Below are 15,702 nucleotides of genomic sequence, written 5' to 3' on the forward strand. Positions count from 1 at the left end.
AGTTTTGTAGTAGACTCTGCCTCCTTTCATGTTTATTATACTGTATATCATTAAAAAGTATGTAGTATGTAAATTTAATGATGATTTGATGGTGATAACACAAGGGCACAATATGTAGAATTATATCAGCTTCTTAAAAACCACAACAAATTCCTCATGTGTTTGCGCACACTTGGCGAATAAAGCTGATTCTGAGCACAGAAAATGTGAGAAATTGTACAGATTAGTTGAAATATTACTCTAAATTACTCAATTATTGATCCTCTGTGGGAAACAAGACCGTCAGCACTGTATAGTCTTCCCTTTGCCATTCAAATCTATTTATCCAAAAGATTGATGCTTGACGTAAATGGAAATTCATCCCCCAGATATCTTCAAGTAATCATGAATGTTTAGAAAAACAAAGAAATTCATTGGTCAAGAAGTGTGGGAAACTTGCAGTATACACCTTATATTTAACAATTAATATGCGACAGTGGAAAAAGACACAGTTTCTCCCCTACACACAGTATACATAACGATACCCACACCAAATGAAAAGTGTAAGTGTGGCATTTGTGTGGGTATAGGGATGAGATGGCAAAGTGTGACTGCTGGTACCCAGCAGATGTGTTCAGCATCACTGCAGCTGCCCGTTCAGCTCAGCACAGAGCCAGCTGCTCTTCTCATACGCACACACACACACACACTGCTCCTGTACCTCCTGATCACACATTCACACCACCTGCATGACTAACACTCAACTCACTCTCAGTAGGCACAACATTTAGCCTAATGTTGTACTGCAGAGAGCCTTTTAATCATGGGGCTCAGAATCATTCAGTGTTTTGCACACATGTAATTGTTAGTGCATCGGGTTTGGAAACCGTGCTTCTGCCTCCCTACTCCCCATTTCATCACTTTCAGGTTGCTTGAAAGTATCGTGGATGTGGTTTTCTTTGGAGTAATTGGCAGCTTTCAGGAGTCTTTGCCGGGGTGTAGGCTGAGGCATCATTATGTGTTTGACACCTTCTCCCTGTGTCTTGGGTGTAGGCTGTGAAAGCTCACATTGCTGAGGTGCACCTCCAGTCCTGTAATAGAGTCTATAGGGTGTTTTGTTTACTGGCCGTCCTCTTAGTTTTATGCTGTTGTTCTTTCTTAGTCCACAGTGCTTTATTGAAATGACTGTAAAGTTTGCGAAATTATAGAAAGTATACAGTAGTCCCAATTAACTTTTGGTCTGAGAGTTGAGAACCTTTATCAGACAGAAATATGTTGTACAGGCCATGAAACTGTATTTTGAATTATTTTTGTTAATTATATTTTTAAAATGTATAACACATCCTCCTTTTTTTTCTAATATATTTGTTTTGATGGCTTAATGTGAGGAGTATTCCATATGCATGTAGCCACATAGTTATTTATGAAATAATATAAATACGATACATCATATAGATATAAATAGATAAAATCAGCAAAATCTATGTGTACTGAAATAATAGCGTCCATAATAGAATACATTATAAAATAAGGCATCGTATCAACTCCAGAACTGGCATTTAGAATACATGGTAATTGGTGCATTCCTAATAGATTCATTAAAGGGGTGGTTTACTGCTTTTTTTCTTTGCTTGATTGTGTTTATGGGGTGCAATATAACATGTCTTCGTGTTTCGTTTGTTAAAAAACGCCTTATTTTTAATATATTTCACCTTTATTGTAAGCCGTTTTCTCCTCTGTCATTTGAACGACCGGTTGACTTCCCGATTCTATGAAACCACTCCCTCAGAAACAGGCAATGGGCTCAGATTGGTTAGTTGGGCCGGTGTGTTGTGATTGGCTAAACTGCCTTTACGGGCGACAGTTGCATGTGCTGCAGTCAAATGTAAATAATGGTGTCAATATTGCCGTATCAGTTTGAGCCAGAATCAGACCCAGAAAGCGGTAATGAAGAGTGTCAAGCAGAACTTCCGCAAGCACGGCTCTTACAAAACGTTTCTGAATGGAAGTTTGCTGTTGTGATTACATATAATTTTTTGAAGTTCGTACACGTTTGTCTTATACACACAAAATAGCATCGAACTAACTGGCCACTATAACCAAACAGCGTTGGCTTGTGTTTACGTTCTTGACACAATCGAAAAATTACGTCATAAAGTATACATGGAAAATACATTTACAAAATTAGTACATAATTACAAATTCGGGTCCAAAATGTTTGTACGCGTTTGTCAAAGACACACGAAATAGCATTTAACTAACTGGCTACTAAAGCCAGCGTTGGCATTTGTTTACGTCCTTGATAAAACTAAAACATTACGTCTGAAATTATACATGCAAATACATTTAAAATTATGAAATCTTACTTACAGGTTGTGGCCCAACAACTGCTGCCTCTGTTTTTAAAGTTGGAACCGCTCCATGTTTTAGTAATAGTTTCTGTGTGAATCCGGCATTGAACTCGTGTAGATTCTGGAAGCTGTCTTCCGTAAAATGCGCAGCACAGAGAGCTAAATTAGGATTGTAATTGTCAGGAACATAAATTTTAACCATTGTTGACGAACTACAGCGTCCGTAGGAAGCCCAAACACAGAAGACCTGACAGCTGGGTGAAAATAACACCGTTTCGACGGCATGGATACAACTCTCCACTATAACTCTTCCTCTTCGACAAAGCCGCAGAACATGGCCTTGCCCCTTTTTGCATGTTCGGAGGAGGGTTGATGCAAATTTATGGGTTTTTACGTATGCAACCCGGAAGTATCTCGTTGTAGTCCCATATGAGTCGTTTTTGTAGGCATTAAACTTCCTGATTTTTAAAAGATGATATCTCCGCTTACGTTGAACTTTCAGCGCAGCAACTTTGCAGATACTGTTCATGCACCAACAGCAATATTACACACTATTTAAAATTAAAAAAGTGAAATCGCAGTAAACCACCCCTTTAACATGTAAAAGTTTGTTTTAATTTAAATTAATTTTATTAACTTTCCATTCATTAAAAGAATCAATTCATGAAAAATTTAGAATTTCCTCATAGATATAAAGCATCACAACCATATTTTATACACACACACACTATGTATATAAATATGTATGTATGTGTGTATATATTAACCCCCTGGGGTCGAAGCCCGCACTGGTGTGGTCTGTCTCGTGTTTTCTTTATGACCGCGAAAAGATTAAGAATTACTTTTTACTTAATTTAAAATGTTTAAATTGTATTAATATTTTAAAAACATCTTACTGACCCCAAACTTTGGATGGTACTGTATATCAAATTAAGATAATTTAAAGCCAAAATGACTTGAAATTAAAGAATGTAAAAAAAAAAAAAAAGATGAGTGAAGTCATATTTGATGTTGGACTTGAAATTACAGCAGATGTTTTGAATGGATACCCTTAACAAAAAAAAAAGCAGCTGAACATGACATGCATTATTTAATTATTTATCTGGCTCATATAAAATTAATCTGACTCCATTAAAGTTGCTGTTAATATATAACGTTGTCCAACAGAAAACAATTTTCTTTGAGCGCTCATTGGAATAGGATTTAACCTAAAGGTTCAGATTGCATACATCTTGAAAATATTGAACCAAAGCTGTGACTTACTGTGCAAAGGAAGAGGACAACAAACAAGAGACTTCAGGAATTAGCCTTCAACACTTAAGTGAAATTATTTATTAAACTACAGTTAAAAATAAAATGCCACAGTGAAAGGGAGATGGATGTTGCTGAAGTCCAATAAACACCATAAAATTATAATTGAAGTAACCTATATGAATCATGCATGATGCAAACGGCTCTGCCACATGCCACGTTACTGCCTTTTGGCTTCATTGTTGTCAGACCTGGTGCAGTGCACACACTTTTTATAAATCTGAATACGCACACTAATGAGATGCTTCTGATGTGGGAGAGACAGCATAACAGTCTTTTCAAATGACAGTGTATCAGAACTATTTCTTCATTACATTTCTGTTCAGAAAATGAGCTGTAAAATGATACCAAACATGACAAAGAGATCTATTAAAAGAATACTATGTGTTGAGAGGAAATGTGAACTTGCACAGTTGCGCATCATGAAATGTGCACACAAATGCTTTCCCAGGCATGGCAAGGTGATGATGAACAGTCTTCACTATTCACATTAAAGAGTCCTTTATTCTAGTGTAGTAAAATGAAAATTGAAATACACGAGAATGCTGTAGATTGTTGCCCTTAACCTACCTCTACAGCGGTGTGAACTCAATTTGACAAACTGTTTCTCATGTCAGCGATGCATTTTTCATATCTTTCATTGCTGCTCACTTATTTTGCAGGATCCTGCAGCAGCAAAATGAAGACCTCCGTCGCCGGCTCTCCCAGACTACTCATAAGATGGAGGAGATGGAGACGGAGTTCGAAACCAGCCGACATTACATGCAAGCAGAGCAGGGTCGAACCAGAGACGACCTGGAGAAAATGAGAGACAAATTCAGAAGGTTAGCTACTTTTATTCAGTATGGATGCATTGAATTGATCAAAAGCGACAGTAAATACTTTTATAGTGTTACAAAAAATAGTCTGTTGCATATTGCATATACAGTTCTTTTGAACGTTATAAGAATCCTTAAAAAGACTTCTCAAAAATATGAAGCAGCACAACTGTTTTACACATCAATAATAATAATAAAAAAATAAAAAAATGTTTCTTGAGAAGCAAATCAGCATGTTAGAATGATTTCTGATCATGTGACACTGAAGACTGGAGTAATGATGCTGAAAATTCAGCTTTGCATCACAGAAATAAATTACATTTTAAAATTAATTCACATTGAAAATAGTTAGTTAAAATTGTAATATTATTTCATCGTAATACTGGTTTACTCTATTTGTTATTTTTTAGGGAATGGAATATAATATATAAAATATATGTATATCATTGTATGGACAAACAACAGTTGATAACATTCTTCAGTATGTTTATAAATATCTTTTGTGCTAGAATTTCTTTAACTCTTATTGTCATATTTAGCGTTTTCACTACTAAAAAGATAAACATTATTAGAATTATTCAAAGCCAGTATTTACAAAACTAAGAACAATCATGTAGTAGCTTCCTCTCAAACTGAAGCAGAACCTGTTACATAACTGAATGTAGATTGATTTTGGTTTAATTGGATTTGACATTTAATAGGATGAAAAGCTTGATGGACCGTTGTGAAGAAGTGTGAGTCGAGTACAAAAAAATCTACCTGTTTACATTTACTCACATGTTCCACTATGATTGTCATCTTCACAAATTGTCAATACTTAAATTGTTTTAAAAAAATGTGTGCAGCTGATAATTGGCTGTTAATTAATCTCTTGACATCCCTAATATTTTTAAGTCATCTTTTTCTTTTCTTTTTTTTTTTTTATTAGGGATTAGGGATGTAGAATATGATCATGCAGAATATCTGCTTTATAAGTACTAATAAACAGCCAATATGGTAATAATAGGCATGCTAATAAGCAACTAGTTAATAGTGAGAATTGGTCCCTATGCTAAAGTGTTATCGAAATAACCAATAGGCATCAACATTATGGCTGCCTACATCCATGTGCCCAGTTCTGGTTTAATTTAAAAATCATTGTAGAATCTACTTATGCACCACAAACCAGAACAGTTTGAAATATAAGATTTAGGTTCAAGATTTCGAGGGGTGAGAACCAGAAGGTCGTAAGTGACATTTTTGGTGAAATGGAGATATATATACATCAAATGAAATTCTACTGGCAAAAGTACTGTCATCCATGAGTGTACAAATTTGTATTATAAACGACTGAAATCAGTACACAAAGTCAGATCAAACTATGGTAACATTTTTGTTTTGGCTCTCTTGTAAACTTACGCCCTTCTGGTTCTCACCCCTCGATTTGTTGTGGATTGCTACAAAATAAGATGTCAAGTAAACATTATGTAGCAGAATTATAAATTTGAGAAATAAAGTCCCAAAGACCTAAAAAAAAACAATTAAATATCAGGGGTGTTTTATTTTACAGCCCTGCTGTATTTATGTATGTATCCAAACTTTGACAAATTCCAATTACATTCCGCATTATATTGTAAATTCCATTTTTATTACATGGATTCCATAATTCCATTTGCATTTTCTGCATCGTGAAAATTATGGAGCACAAACATTTATCCACAAACCTGACAAGAGTCTGACAAGAGTCTTCCAGCATGAATCTTGCGTGTTGAGGAAAGAGGTGGATACAGCCTATTTCTTACTGAAGTTGCAGGCGTAGATGAGGGAGGGAGATGAGAAATACCCCTGCAATCCATTTTTAATGATTATGATCAAAGCAGCCAAATTAATGAGCTCTTTGTAGTTATATGAAGCTGGCAGCCATCACTTTAATCGCACTGACCGGCGGCTGTGTAGAGTTGCAGGACCCCTGCTGCAGGCCGCACTACAAAGCACAGCGGGATCGGCAGCGCAAAGCATGCTGGTCCGGCCGACACAAGTCCAGAGGAAGACGCGAGGACTGCACACTTGCCTGGATAATGACCACATATAAAACATCTGGAAGACTTCCTTTCTCGTCAGCATTTAATAAATTCGTTGTGGTGTGAGATTTCGAATTGTAACGCAGTTCTCTGACATGAATAGAATAAAAAATGGAACGTTTTTGGTTCCAATTCCATTTAATGATGCCATTAACGATTCGTTTACTACTTTTTCTCTCTCATCACACTCAATTCAGACTGCAAGTTCACAACTCGTATAAAACATAACGACTGTATTTTAGTATGTCGTTCCATCAGCAGACATATGAAGAATCATTAACAGAACCAAACATCATGAAAATCATTTGGTTCCAGAATTTCACACAAATGGAACCAGTTCAGAATTTACAACTCTTATTCAGTCGGAATCTAAATACATCACAGCAGTGTTTATTTGAATCCTATTTTATTTATTTATTTATTTATTTAATATAATTTAAGTGGTCAGTCACAAGTTTTTCTAATAAGCGTTTTTTTAAATGTGGTTTGAAATACTACTACAATGTTAATTAAATTGACTCAACAAATGTTGTTCTGTTGTGCCGTTTTTAAAAAAAAAAAGTGCCTGACAGCCTAGTCTTCAGGAAATAAATAAATAAATGTTTAACAGGCAATCAAGCAGCTCTATTGTTTGACAAAAGCCTTGTGTTTTTGCAGGCTAATTAAGAACTGCATTTGAGAGCCTTAAGTGGCTGTAATGTGTTACTTTCATTACAGGTAAGAGAAGAGAACAGCAGCATGAGATTGTGGCTGATTTTAATGAGCACAAGCTCGCTGTGAGGCTGTGCTATTTGTGTAAGGGTTTAGTGGCATGGTAATGACCAGTTCATCTGTGTAACTTGCCTCTGACATGCAGACAGGTTGTTTTTTAGTGTGAACAAAGGCGATTGCATGCATGTCAGTGACACATAGATTTTGATGAAAGATTATGAAGAACATTTTTTTCTTTGGAATATTATGCACTGATAGTGATAATGCACAATAAAGACAGGAACATTTAATCTTTAAGGTATAAAAATTCAGTCCGATATTTGAATGCAATTTGCTTGTTCAGACAAGTGTGAAAAAGAGAAATACAGCACAATATGTAATATATAATGTTCTGTTTGCTTATCAACATACTGATATAGCCTATTTTCCTTATGTTTTTCTCTGGATTTGATGTGACTGACATTTTTCATAATTGCCTTTAATTATATGTGTAATAAAAACACACACACACCCCACACAAATACAAGGTTATCAATGTGCAACTTTCCATTTCTTGCACCAGTTTGTCATGGAGAAGAAAGAACAAAATCAAACAACATTAACATGTTTTCAAACAGCCATTCTCTTTTTTTTTTTTCTTTTTTTTTTTTAATTCGCTAAGATGATTAACAAAAAATGCAATACAGAGAGAGAGCCAGGTCTGTCCATGCGTGGCACTAAAACTGCAACAGCTCCAAACATGTGATCAAAAGAGCGAATCTTATTGGTCAAACAGTTTTCTTCTTGGTGTGATTGGGGAAAAAAGGTTAGAACACCTCTCTGTGAAGTAAAAAAATAAATAAAAATACATGAGTAAATACATTAATTAATTAAAACAGCGTTAATGGCATGCAAATGTTTGTTCATTCAAATTAAAATGTTTATCACACCTAATTTGTACACCAAACATTCTTATTGGTATGAACAGCCATTTTTGCCCTATCCAAATTTTTATTTTTTATTTTGTCAAGTCACCTGTATTTATATAGCGCTTTTAACAATACAGATTGTGTCAAAGCACTTAACAGTATCAAATTGGAGGATAGAGTGTCAGTAATGTATAATGATAAGATTAAACTCTCAATTTTCAGTTAAAGGCATTTCATTATTGAATTCAGAGATATCATTGTGTAGCTCAGTTTAGTTTAAATAGTATCTGTGCAATCAAATCGACGATAATTTGTCACAATACGCTGAGTGGCTCTGCCCCTAATGAAATCTCATTGTTCCAAAAATCCCATTACATACAGTATATGTGTTCTGTATATCAAACCTCAGATAGTTTGGCTGTGGTTGTCTCTATCATGCAGCATTTTGGATTTCAAGATGGATAAAAAAAATTACTTGTCAATGTAAACGTCACTTCACACTTTGTTCTGAAACAATGTTATAAGTTCAGCTTTAGATCAGCAGATCCGAGTGCAGATTCTGACGATTTAATCGTGGGCTCATATAGGCCTGATATGCCCCTGATGGTCTGAGTGCAGTGCTTTGCGATTGAGTCGGTGTGTAATTTGGCTGCAATCATGCCACTTTATCTCCAATCAGGATGCATCTCCGGCTTATATGCTTTCAGACGGCAGAGAGATTGAATTACCCAGCGTTCCTTCCATCAAAAAGTGTGGTGCTCACATTTGCTGCTCCATTTCCCCGCTTGCCACATCCTAAACCTGCATACCAGCTCTCCGCAGATAATAGCCTAATTGGATTGTAATTGGTTAGTGATTCTGCAGCGTAGGCGTTTGAATGCCATCTCTGATCTAACGCTGTAACATTGTCACATGCGCTGTGGCGATTTGCACCAGGTGCTCTGGGAACCCAAGAATGAGAGGTATTGCTATAGATGTTTGTTTGTTTACTTAATTACCTGTTTATTCGGTGCATTTTTATTCAATTTATTTTGCTTCTGAGGCTGTTCAATTGGACCTTCCCCTCCTCTGTGATTCAGAGCGGTCATCAAGCAGCAGTAATTATTGCATTCCATCAGCACCGACCGTCCGCCGCTATGAACTGCTGCTAGAGTTTATGACTGCGCTCGGTGCAAATCACCTCTGCTTGCTAAAATGAATTGATTAAATTCTAATTGTTATGAAGCCAGACAGTGAAAGTCCCTTATGATCTGCCAGGCAGCGGAACGGTATTGATCCACGAGAGGGAAAGAGTGATTGAGATTGAGGTTTGCGCTGTAAACCGAAAAGCAGAAGTTGGAGATAATGTGGCATGCAGGCCAGATGGTCTTTGTAAGCACAAATTCTGTGTTCAAATCAATGTTTCCTTCTAAAGGTTTTATGAACGGAAGCCTTGGCGCCTTGTGCCGAATCTCATTTCGTGAATTCAGTGTTGATTCAATGAAGATATGAAATCAAAAGGGATCAGCATCACCTCATGTAGCCCACACCTTATTTCTTACATGTGTTTGGTCTTTAATGCTCCTTAACCTCTGAAAAGTGCTGTGTAAATTATTAATATGAAATTAATATTAAACATACTAAGTACTGTGTAAATTATTAAAGGAATTGTTCCAATCCCATATGGCTTTCTCTCTTCCTTGAAGCACAAAAGAAAAGTTTTTGGAGGATATCCTGGCTGCTGTTTTCTATTATAATGAGAAACGTTGGATCTATCAAGCTGCAAAATGACAAAAGTAGCAGCATATGGTATTTTCAGTTATATGGAAAAGAGTCAGGATAGTTTTCAGAAACTGAAAGTAAGTCATATGATAGCGTTCTCATTTTGTGTGAACTATCCATTTTTGTTTCCTCATAAAACTAGACTTATGTACTATAAAATATCCAAAAAGCACAGTGTAAAATGGCAGCAAGTCTTCGTAAACAATGTTCATAAAATAGTAGGCAAAATACTGATGGACACTTTAGGGCAATTTTGGGCACAGTAATGCTTTGTTCTCGGCATTAGTATCGTTAAAGTTGCCGAGAAAAGAAAGTAGCAACCAGGGATGCCCTCGACTAAAGATTTTTCTGGTCGACTAATAGTCGTTCGTTTTTAGCGATTAGTCGACTAATCATACGTTTATATTACTAAACCATATAATTCATAATAATGAGCCTTTAATTATCATTTTTCATTGATAAATGTTTTCTGTAATTTTGGCTGTAGTGATGACTCGTCATCTCCACAGTGGACACACACTTTATGGACAAACATAAAAGTATGTTTTCCATTTGAATTGGTTCATTTAAAAGTAGACCTTTTCTATAGGCTAGATATATTTTGTCTGTGAGGCAAACACGGAGTTTTGGTTAATTTATTTATTTTTGATGCGCTCAAGTTCACAGAGACTTAGACGGCAGAAAGCACACCCTGTTTGTTTTCATTATTTTACAAAAGCACAATGTTTTGTTGTTATTGTGAGTGTACACAAATAAAAGTATACCTTTCACAGATTGGAAATATTTATTACTCTTATCTGTATGAGCAAAAATGACGGAGTATTTTAAGTTTAATGCAAACGATCGCTCCGGCTCCTCTAAATTAACTGTCATGCAGTGAGCGCTCTACTGTTCATCTTCCACACTCCGCACTTCAATAGCGCACATTTTTCTAGGTTAACATTAAAGCGAGTGGCCATGTAATGTTGCTGCTACTTATGTTTCAGATGATAAACCACATTTGAGGTCGAAACGACCAATGTACTGTAATTTACACATAGACTAGCTGTTAATGATCTGTCCGTCACTTACAATGTTACTTCGCCACTTGTTTTTTTTTTTCTGTGATTACACGACTAATGAAATTTTGATAGACTAAAGCTCTTCTGGTCGACTAACGGTTAGTCGACTAATAGGGGGCAGTCCTGGTAGCAACAGATCTTTTCTTCTTCATTAAGACGTATCCAAGTGTTGCAGATTATCAAAAAAGAAAACAATGTACTGAGGGGTTCAGTTGTTGATTGGATTTTGAGATGTGGGTGTTGCATTTTGATTAAATATGTCCAAACAAAATGTAAAAAATGAAACTTACATGGATGAATTATTCACTATATATATGTATATATATATATATATATATATATATATATATATATATATATATATATATATATATATATATATATATATATACATATATATATATATATATATATATATATATATATATATATATATATATATATATATATACATTATATTAAGTTATGCACAATTTTAAATTTGTAATGTAAAACAAACAAGATGTACTTTTGGCGTTCATTCTATGCCAGATAGGCTACCATTATATTGTATGGCTTGGAAATACAGAAATGGGGGGAAAAATAATGCCTCGTCTTTTTATTTGCAACATTTTTTCTTGCAAAACAAAATCTGCCAGTTTTTTGGTTCAAAAGACTTGCACTTTGGATAAGCTTAATGGCTTTTTGTGATGAAAATGTCTTTAAGTGCCTCTCCTTGTCCTCTTCTGGCTTATTTTGTAATCTGCGTTGCCGTTGTGACTGCTTGAGTATTTGATGACTTTAACATCAGACACACACTCTCTTACAACTCTGTGTTTGAAATATAAGGTCTTATTATTGCAATAACTTATTTCTTCAGCTGCCATGCCTCTGCCTTCAGCTGTGGCAAGCTCTAGTGAGCTTCAGAGAGCTGACAGGATGCAGTAGCATTTCCCAGCATAGCAGCGAAATCCTGTTGTTTCCTGTGTTGTTTGATGCCATATGCCCATCTCAAAACGACACCGCACCAGGATATATCACATAACATCTGGATATAGCTTTATACCCTGACAGTGACATACATTTGTTTTGTTTTCCCCCCTGCAGACTGCAGAACAGCTATACGGCGTCTCAGAGAGCTAATCAAGACCTGGAGGAGAAACTTCACGCCCTGGTAACCTTTACACTCCACTTCACTTTCCCTTTCTAAAGTACTTTATCTTAAACACTGATGTCTTTAATTGCTGTTTAATTGTTCCGTGTGCCCTAACAATGCCACTCTCAGTCAGTTCGTCACAAGTATTATGAACTGTAATTGAGGAACCTTTTGCTTTGCTTCATTCTCCAGGGACTAACAAACAAGTAACAGTATTCCTCATGCCACTCATGCATGCTGGAAGTTAATTTTCCACTGGGAAAATTGTTGTTGGAAGACAAGCAACAGTGATTGTGTTGCTTTGATTCGCACTTGAGATAAAAACACCATTATTCTTGCATTGTTTTAAATTGTTGCTGTTCTGCTACAAACCAACTGTGAGTTTTGTTTACTCGCCAAGTGTAACGCCAAATCTGACTCACTTTTGGCTCTTTCTGGATGTTCATTTTGGACCCTGCCTTCATAGATGAGCTCTGATAGGCAAATAATCATGCCATAGATGATCGTAGTCGCTTCCCACTGCTGTGCATAAAACAGTGTGTGAGCACAGTCCTGTTATCATGATTTTCCTAAACATTTCAGCTGTTGTTGGCGACACACTTAGGGTTGCCACCTTTAGTGAGGCAAAATAAGGGACCCCCAATAACAATAAACCATGAGAAAACATTTTCAAGTATGTAAACTTGCAACAGAACACATTAATATTGTTATTTTAAATTTGATTATTTATAATTATTAATTATTATCAGTCTTTTTTTGACAGTTCTGCAGCTGATACCTGGATGGGATGAATTTTTATTATTTATTTATTTTTTATTAATTTGCTTAAATTAGGACTACATTATTATGTAATTATTTGTCCCGTTTTAATGTAGCATTTTTTTTAAATGCCTAATTGTATATGAGATATGATTATTTTTTATGTAGCCTATATAATTATGATTAATATAAATTAATAAATAGGGTCTAACATTAATTATAATATTTTAATTAATCTGTCTAATCATGCCTAAAAATATAATAATTTGTAAAGCACTGATATAGAATATTATGTTAACAGACTATCCAAATTTGAAAAAACAAAACAAAAACAACAACAACAACAACAAAATACCAAAAAACAATAGGCCTATACCTTTAGAAGCACGGATGTGTCTGTCAAAGGTATGGTTCGGCCAAAAATGAAAATTCTGTCATAATTCAACCAGGTGGTTCTAAACCTGCGTAAAGTTCTTTTTTTCTGTTGAGCACAAAAGAAGATACTTTGAAGAATGTGGGTAACTAAACAGCTGCTCGTCCTCAGTAACTTCCATAGTAGAGAAAAAATACTATCGGCATCATTGGGGACCAAAAACTGTTTGGTTACCCACATTCTTCAAAGTATCTTCTTTTATGATCAACAGAAGAAATAAATTATTACAGGTTTGGAACAACTTGCGGGTGTGTAAACGAGAAATTTTCATTTTTGGGTGAACTATCCCTTTAAGTTAGACAGCCCAGTAAGCAAATGCTTCTCTGCAAACTTCGCGTTCATCATTAGTTACTGGACTGAAACCACTGATAACTTTCCCATTCAGCCCTACATCTGGAGTGTTTTAAAGGGCAGATGTGAGCTCTAGATGTTTTAAAACCGCATAGGTTTACCGCATGCTACGCTCGTGTGAAAGGGCTTTAACGGCGCGTTCTGGAGACTCTGTCGCTATGGAAACAGAGATGCCAAAATGTAATCACGCACAAATGACCTTCCCTAATACTTCTTATGAAATTGATTTCATTATAATTGCTATTAGTATTATAAACAGTGCAAAAGACTTATGTTTCTTCAAATATTTGTTGGTCTTTAAATACGGGACAAATCACGTCCCGTATTGATTTGATACGGGACGCATCATTTTACCTTTAAATACAGGATGATTCCATATTTTAAGGGACGGGTGGCAACCCTAGACACACTACTCTACTGAGAATGTTTACTATAAATGTATGGGCGAGTGGTTTAACAAATAATGCACTTCATATTCATCAGACAGAATCCAGGTTTTTTGCCAGTTCTGCTTTTTTCTCAAAAAGGATTAGTTCACCCAAAAGTGAATGTGAAAAAATGAGAAATCATTGTTCACTACAGTGCTTTATGAAAGTATTCATACCCCTTAATTTTTTTCACATTTTGTAATGTTGCTGCCTTGTTAAACTGTTTTAAATTACTTTTTTTCCCACATCAATCTACACTCCATACACCATACTGACAAAGCAAAAACAGAATTGTAACAACTTCGTAACTGAAATAAGTACATTGCATAAGTATTCATACCCTGAACTAAATATTTAGCTGAAGCATCTTTACAGTCTCAAGTCTTTTTTGTTTGATGCGACAAGCTTTGCACATCATCATTTGGCAATTATCTGCCATTCTTCTCCTCACCTCTTTACCTCTCATTTGTCAGGTTGGATGGGGGCAGACGCACATTTTCAGGTTTCTCCAGAAATATTTGATTGGGTTCAAGCCCAGGCTGTGGCCGGGCCACTCAAGGACATTCACAGAGTTGTCTATAAGCCACTTTTGCTGTGCTTAGGTTCATTGTCCTGTTGGAAGGTGAACCTTCTGCGCAGTCTGAGGTTCTGAATGCTCTGGACTGGGTTTTCATTAAGGCTATCTCAATATTTTGGTGCATTGAGCTTTTCTTCTACTCTGACGAGTTCCTCAGTCCCTGCCGCTGAAAAACAGCCCCACAGCATGAGACTGCTACCAACACGTTACTTTTGAGGTGGTACTCTGCAGGTGATGAGCAGTGCCTGTTTTCCTTCAAACATGATGCTTAGAATTGAGGTTCATCAGACCAGAGAATCTTGTTTCTCAGTTTGAGGGTCGTTTAGTTGTTTTTTTTGTAAATTCCACGTGTGTTTTCATGTGTCTTAACTGAAGAGATGATTGAGTTTGGCCACACCGCCGTAAAGCCCAGATTGGTAGTCAGTGTTGCAGTGATGTTTGTCCTTCTGTAGGTTTCTCCCATCTGCATATATGATCATGGAGCTCAACTAGAGTGACCATTAGCTTCTTGGTCACCGCACTAACCAAAGCCCTTCTCCATCAGTTGCTCAATTTGGCCAGGAGTCCAGCTCTAGGAAGAATCCTGGTTGTTTCAAACTTTTTCCATTAAGGGTAACAGTGACAGCATGCTTCTGTGAAACTTCAATGAAGCAGAACTTTTTTCTGAACTTTTCCTCAGATCTGTGGCTTGACGCAAACCTGTTTCTGAGCTGTTTGGACTTCAGGGCTTGGCTTTTGCTCTGATATGCATTATCAGCTGTTAGACCTTATTAAGATGTGTGTGCCTTTCCAGATCATACCCATTCAATTGAATTTGCCACAGGTTAACTTCACTTGAAGTGTAGTAACATATACAAGCAATATTAATGCTCCTGAGCTAAATTTTTAACTGTCCCAGATAAGGGTATGAATACTTATGCAGTGGAATCATTTTATTTTTTTATTTTTAATAAATTTGCAAAGATGTTAAAAACCTGTTTTTTTTTTTGCTTTACAATCATGGTGTATGGAGTGTAGGTTGATGTAGGGAAAAAAGGCATTTAAAGCAGTTTAACATAA

The 15,702-nt window shown here is 36.0% G+C and overlaps 1 protein-coding gene across 4 annotated transcripts in view; it reads left to right on the forward strand.

Moving 5' to 3' along the window:
* The window catches only part of tjap1 (tight junction associated protein 1 (peripheral)), a 124,032-nt gene that overhangs the window by 88,079 nt on the left and 20,251 nt on the right, over positions 1 to 15,702 (forward strand). For all 4 annotated transcript variants that reach the window (XM_058796493.1, XM_058796489.1, XM_058796491.1 and 1 more), the window contains 2 exons: positions 4,304 to 4,465; positions 12,047 to 12,113. In XM_058796493.1, coding sequence (XP_058652476.1) covers positions 4,362 to 4,465; positions 12,047 to 12,113 — 171 coding nt within the window. In that variant the 5' untranslated portion in view covers positions 4,304 to 4,361. The remainder of the gene's footprint in view (positions 1 to 4,303; positions 4,466 to 12,046; positions 12,114 to 15,702) is intronic.

Source organism: Onychostoma macrolepis, chromosome 13 (genome assembly GCF_012432095.1).
Source record: "Onychostoma macrolepis isolate SWU-2019 chromosome 13, ASM1243209v1, whole genome shotgun sequence".
Lineage (NCBI taxonomy): Eukaryota > Metazoa > Chordata > Actinopteri > Cypriniformes > Cyprinidae > Onychostoma > Onychostoma macrolepis.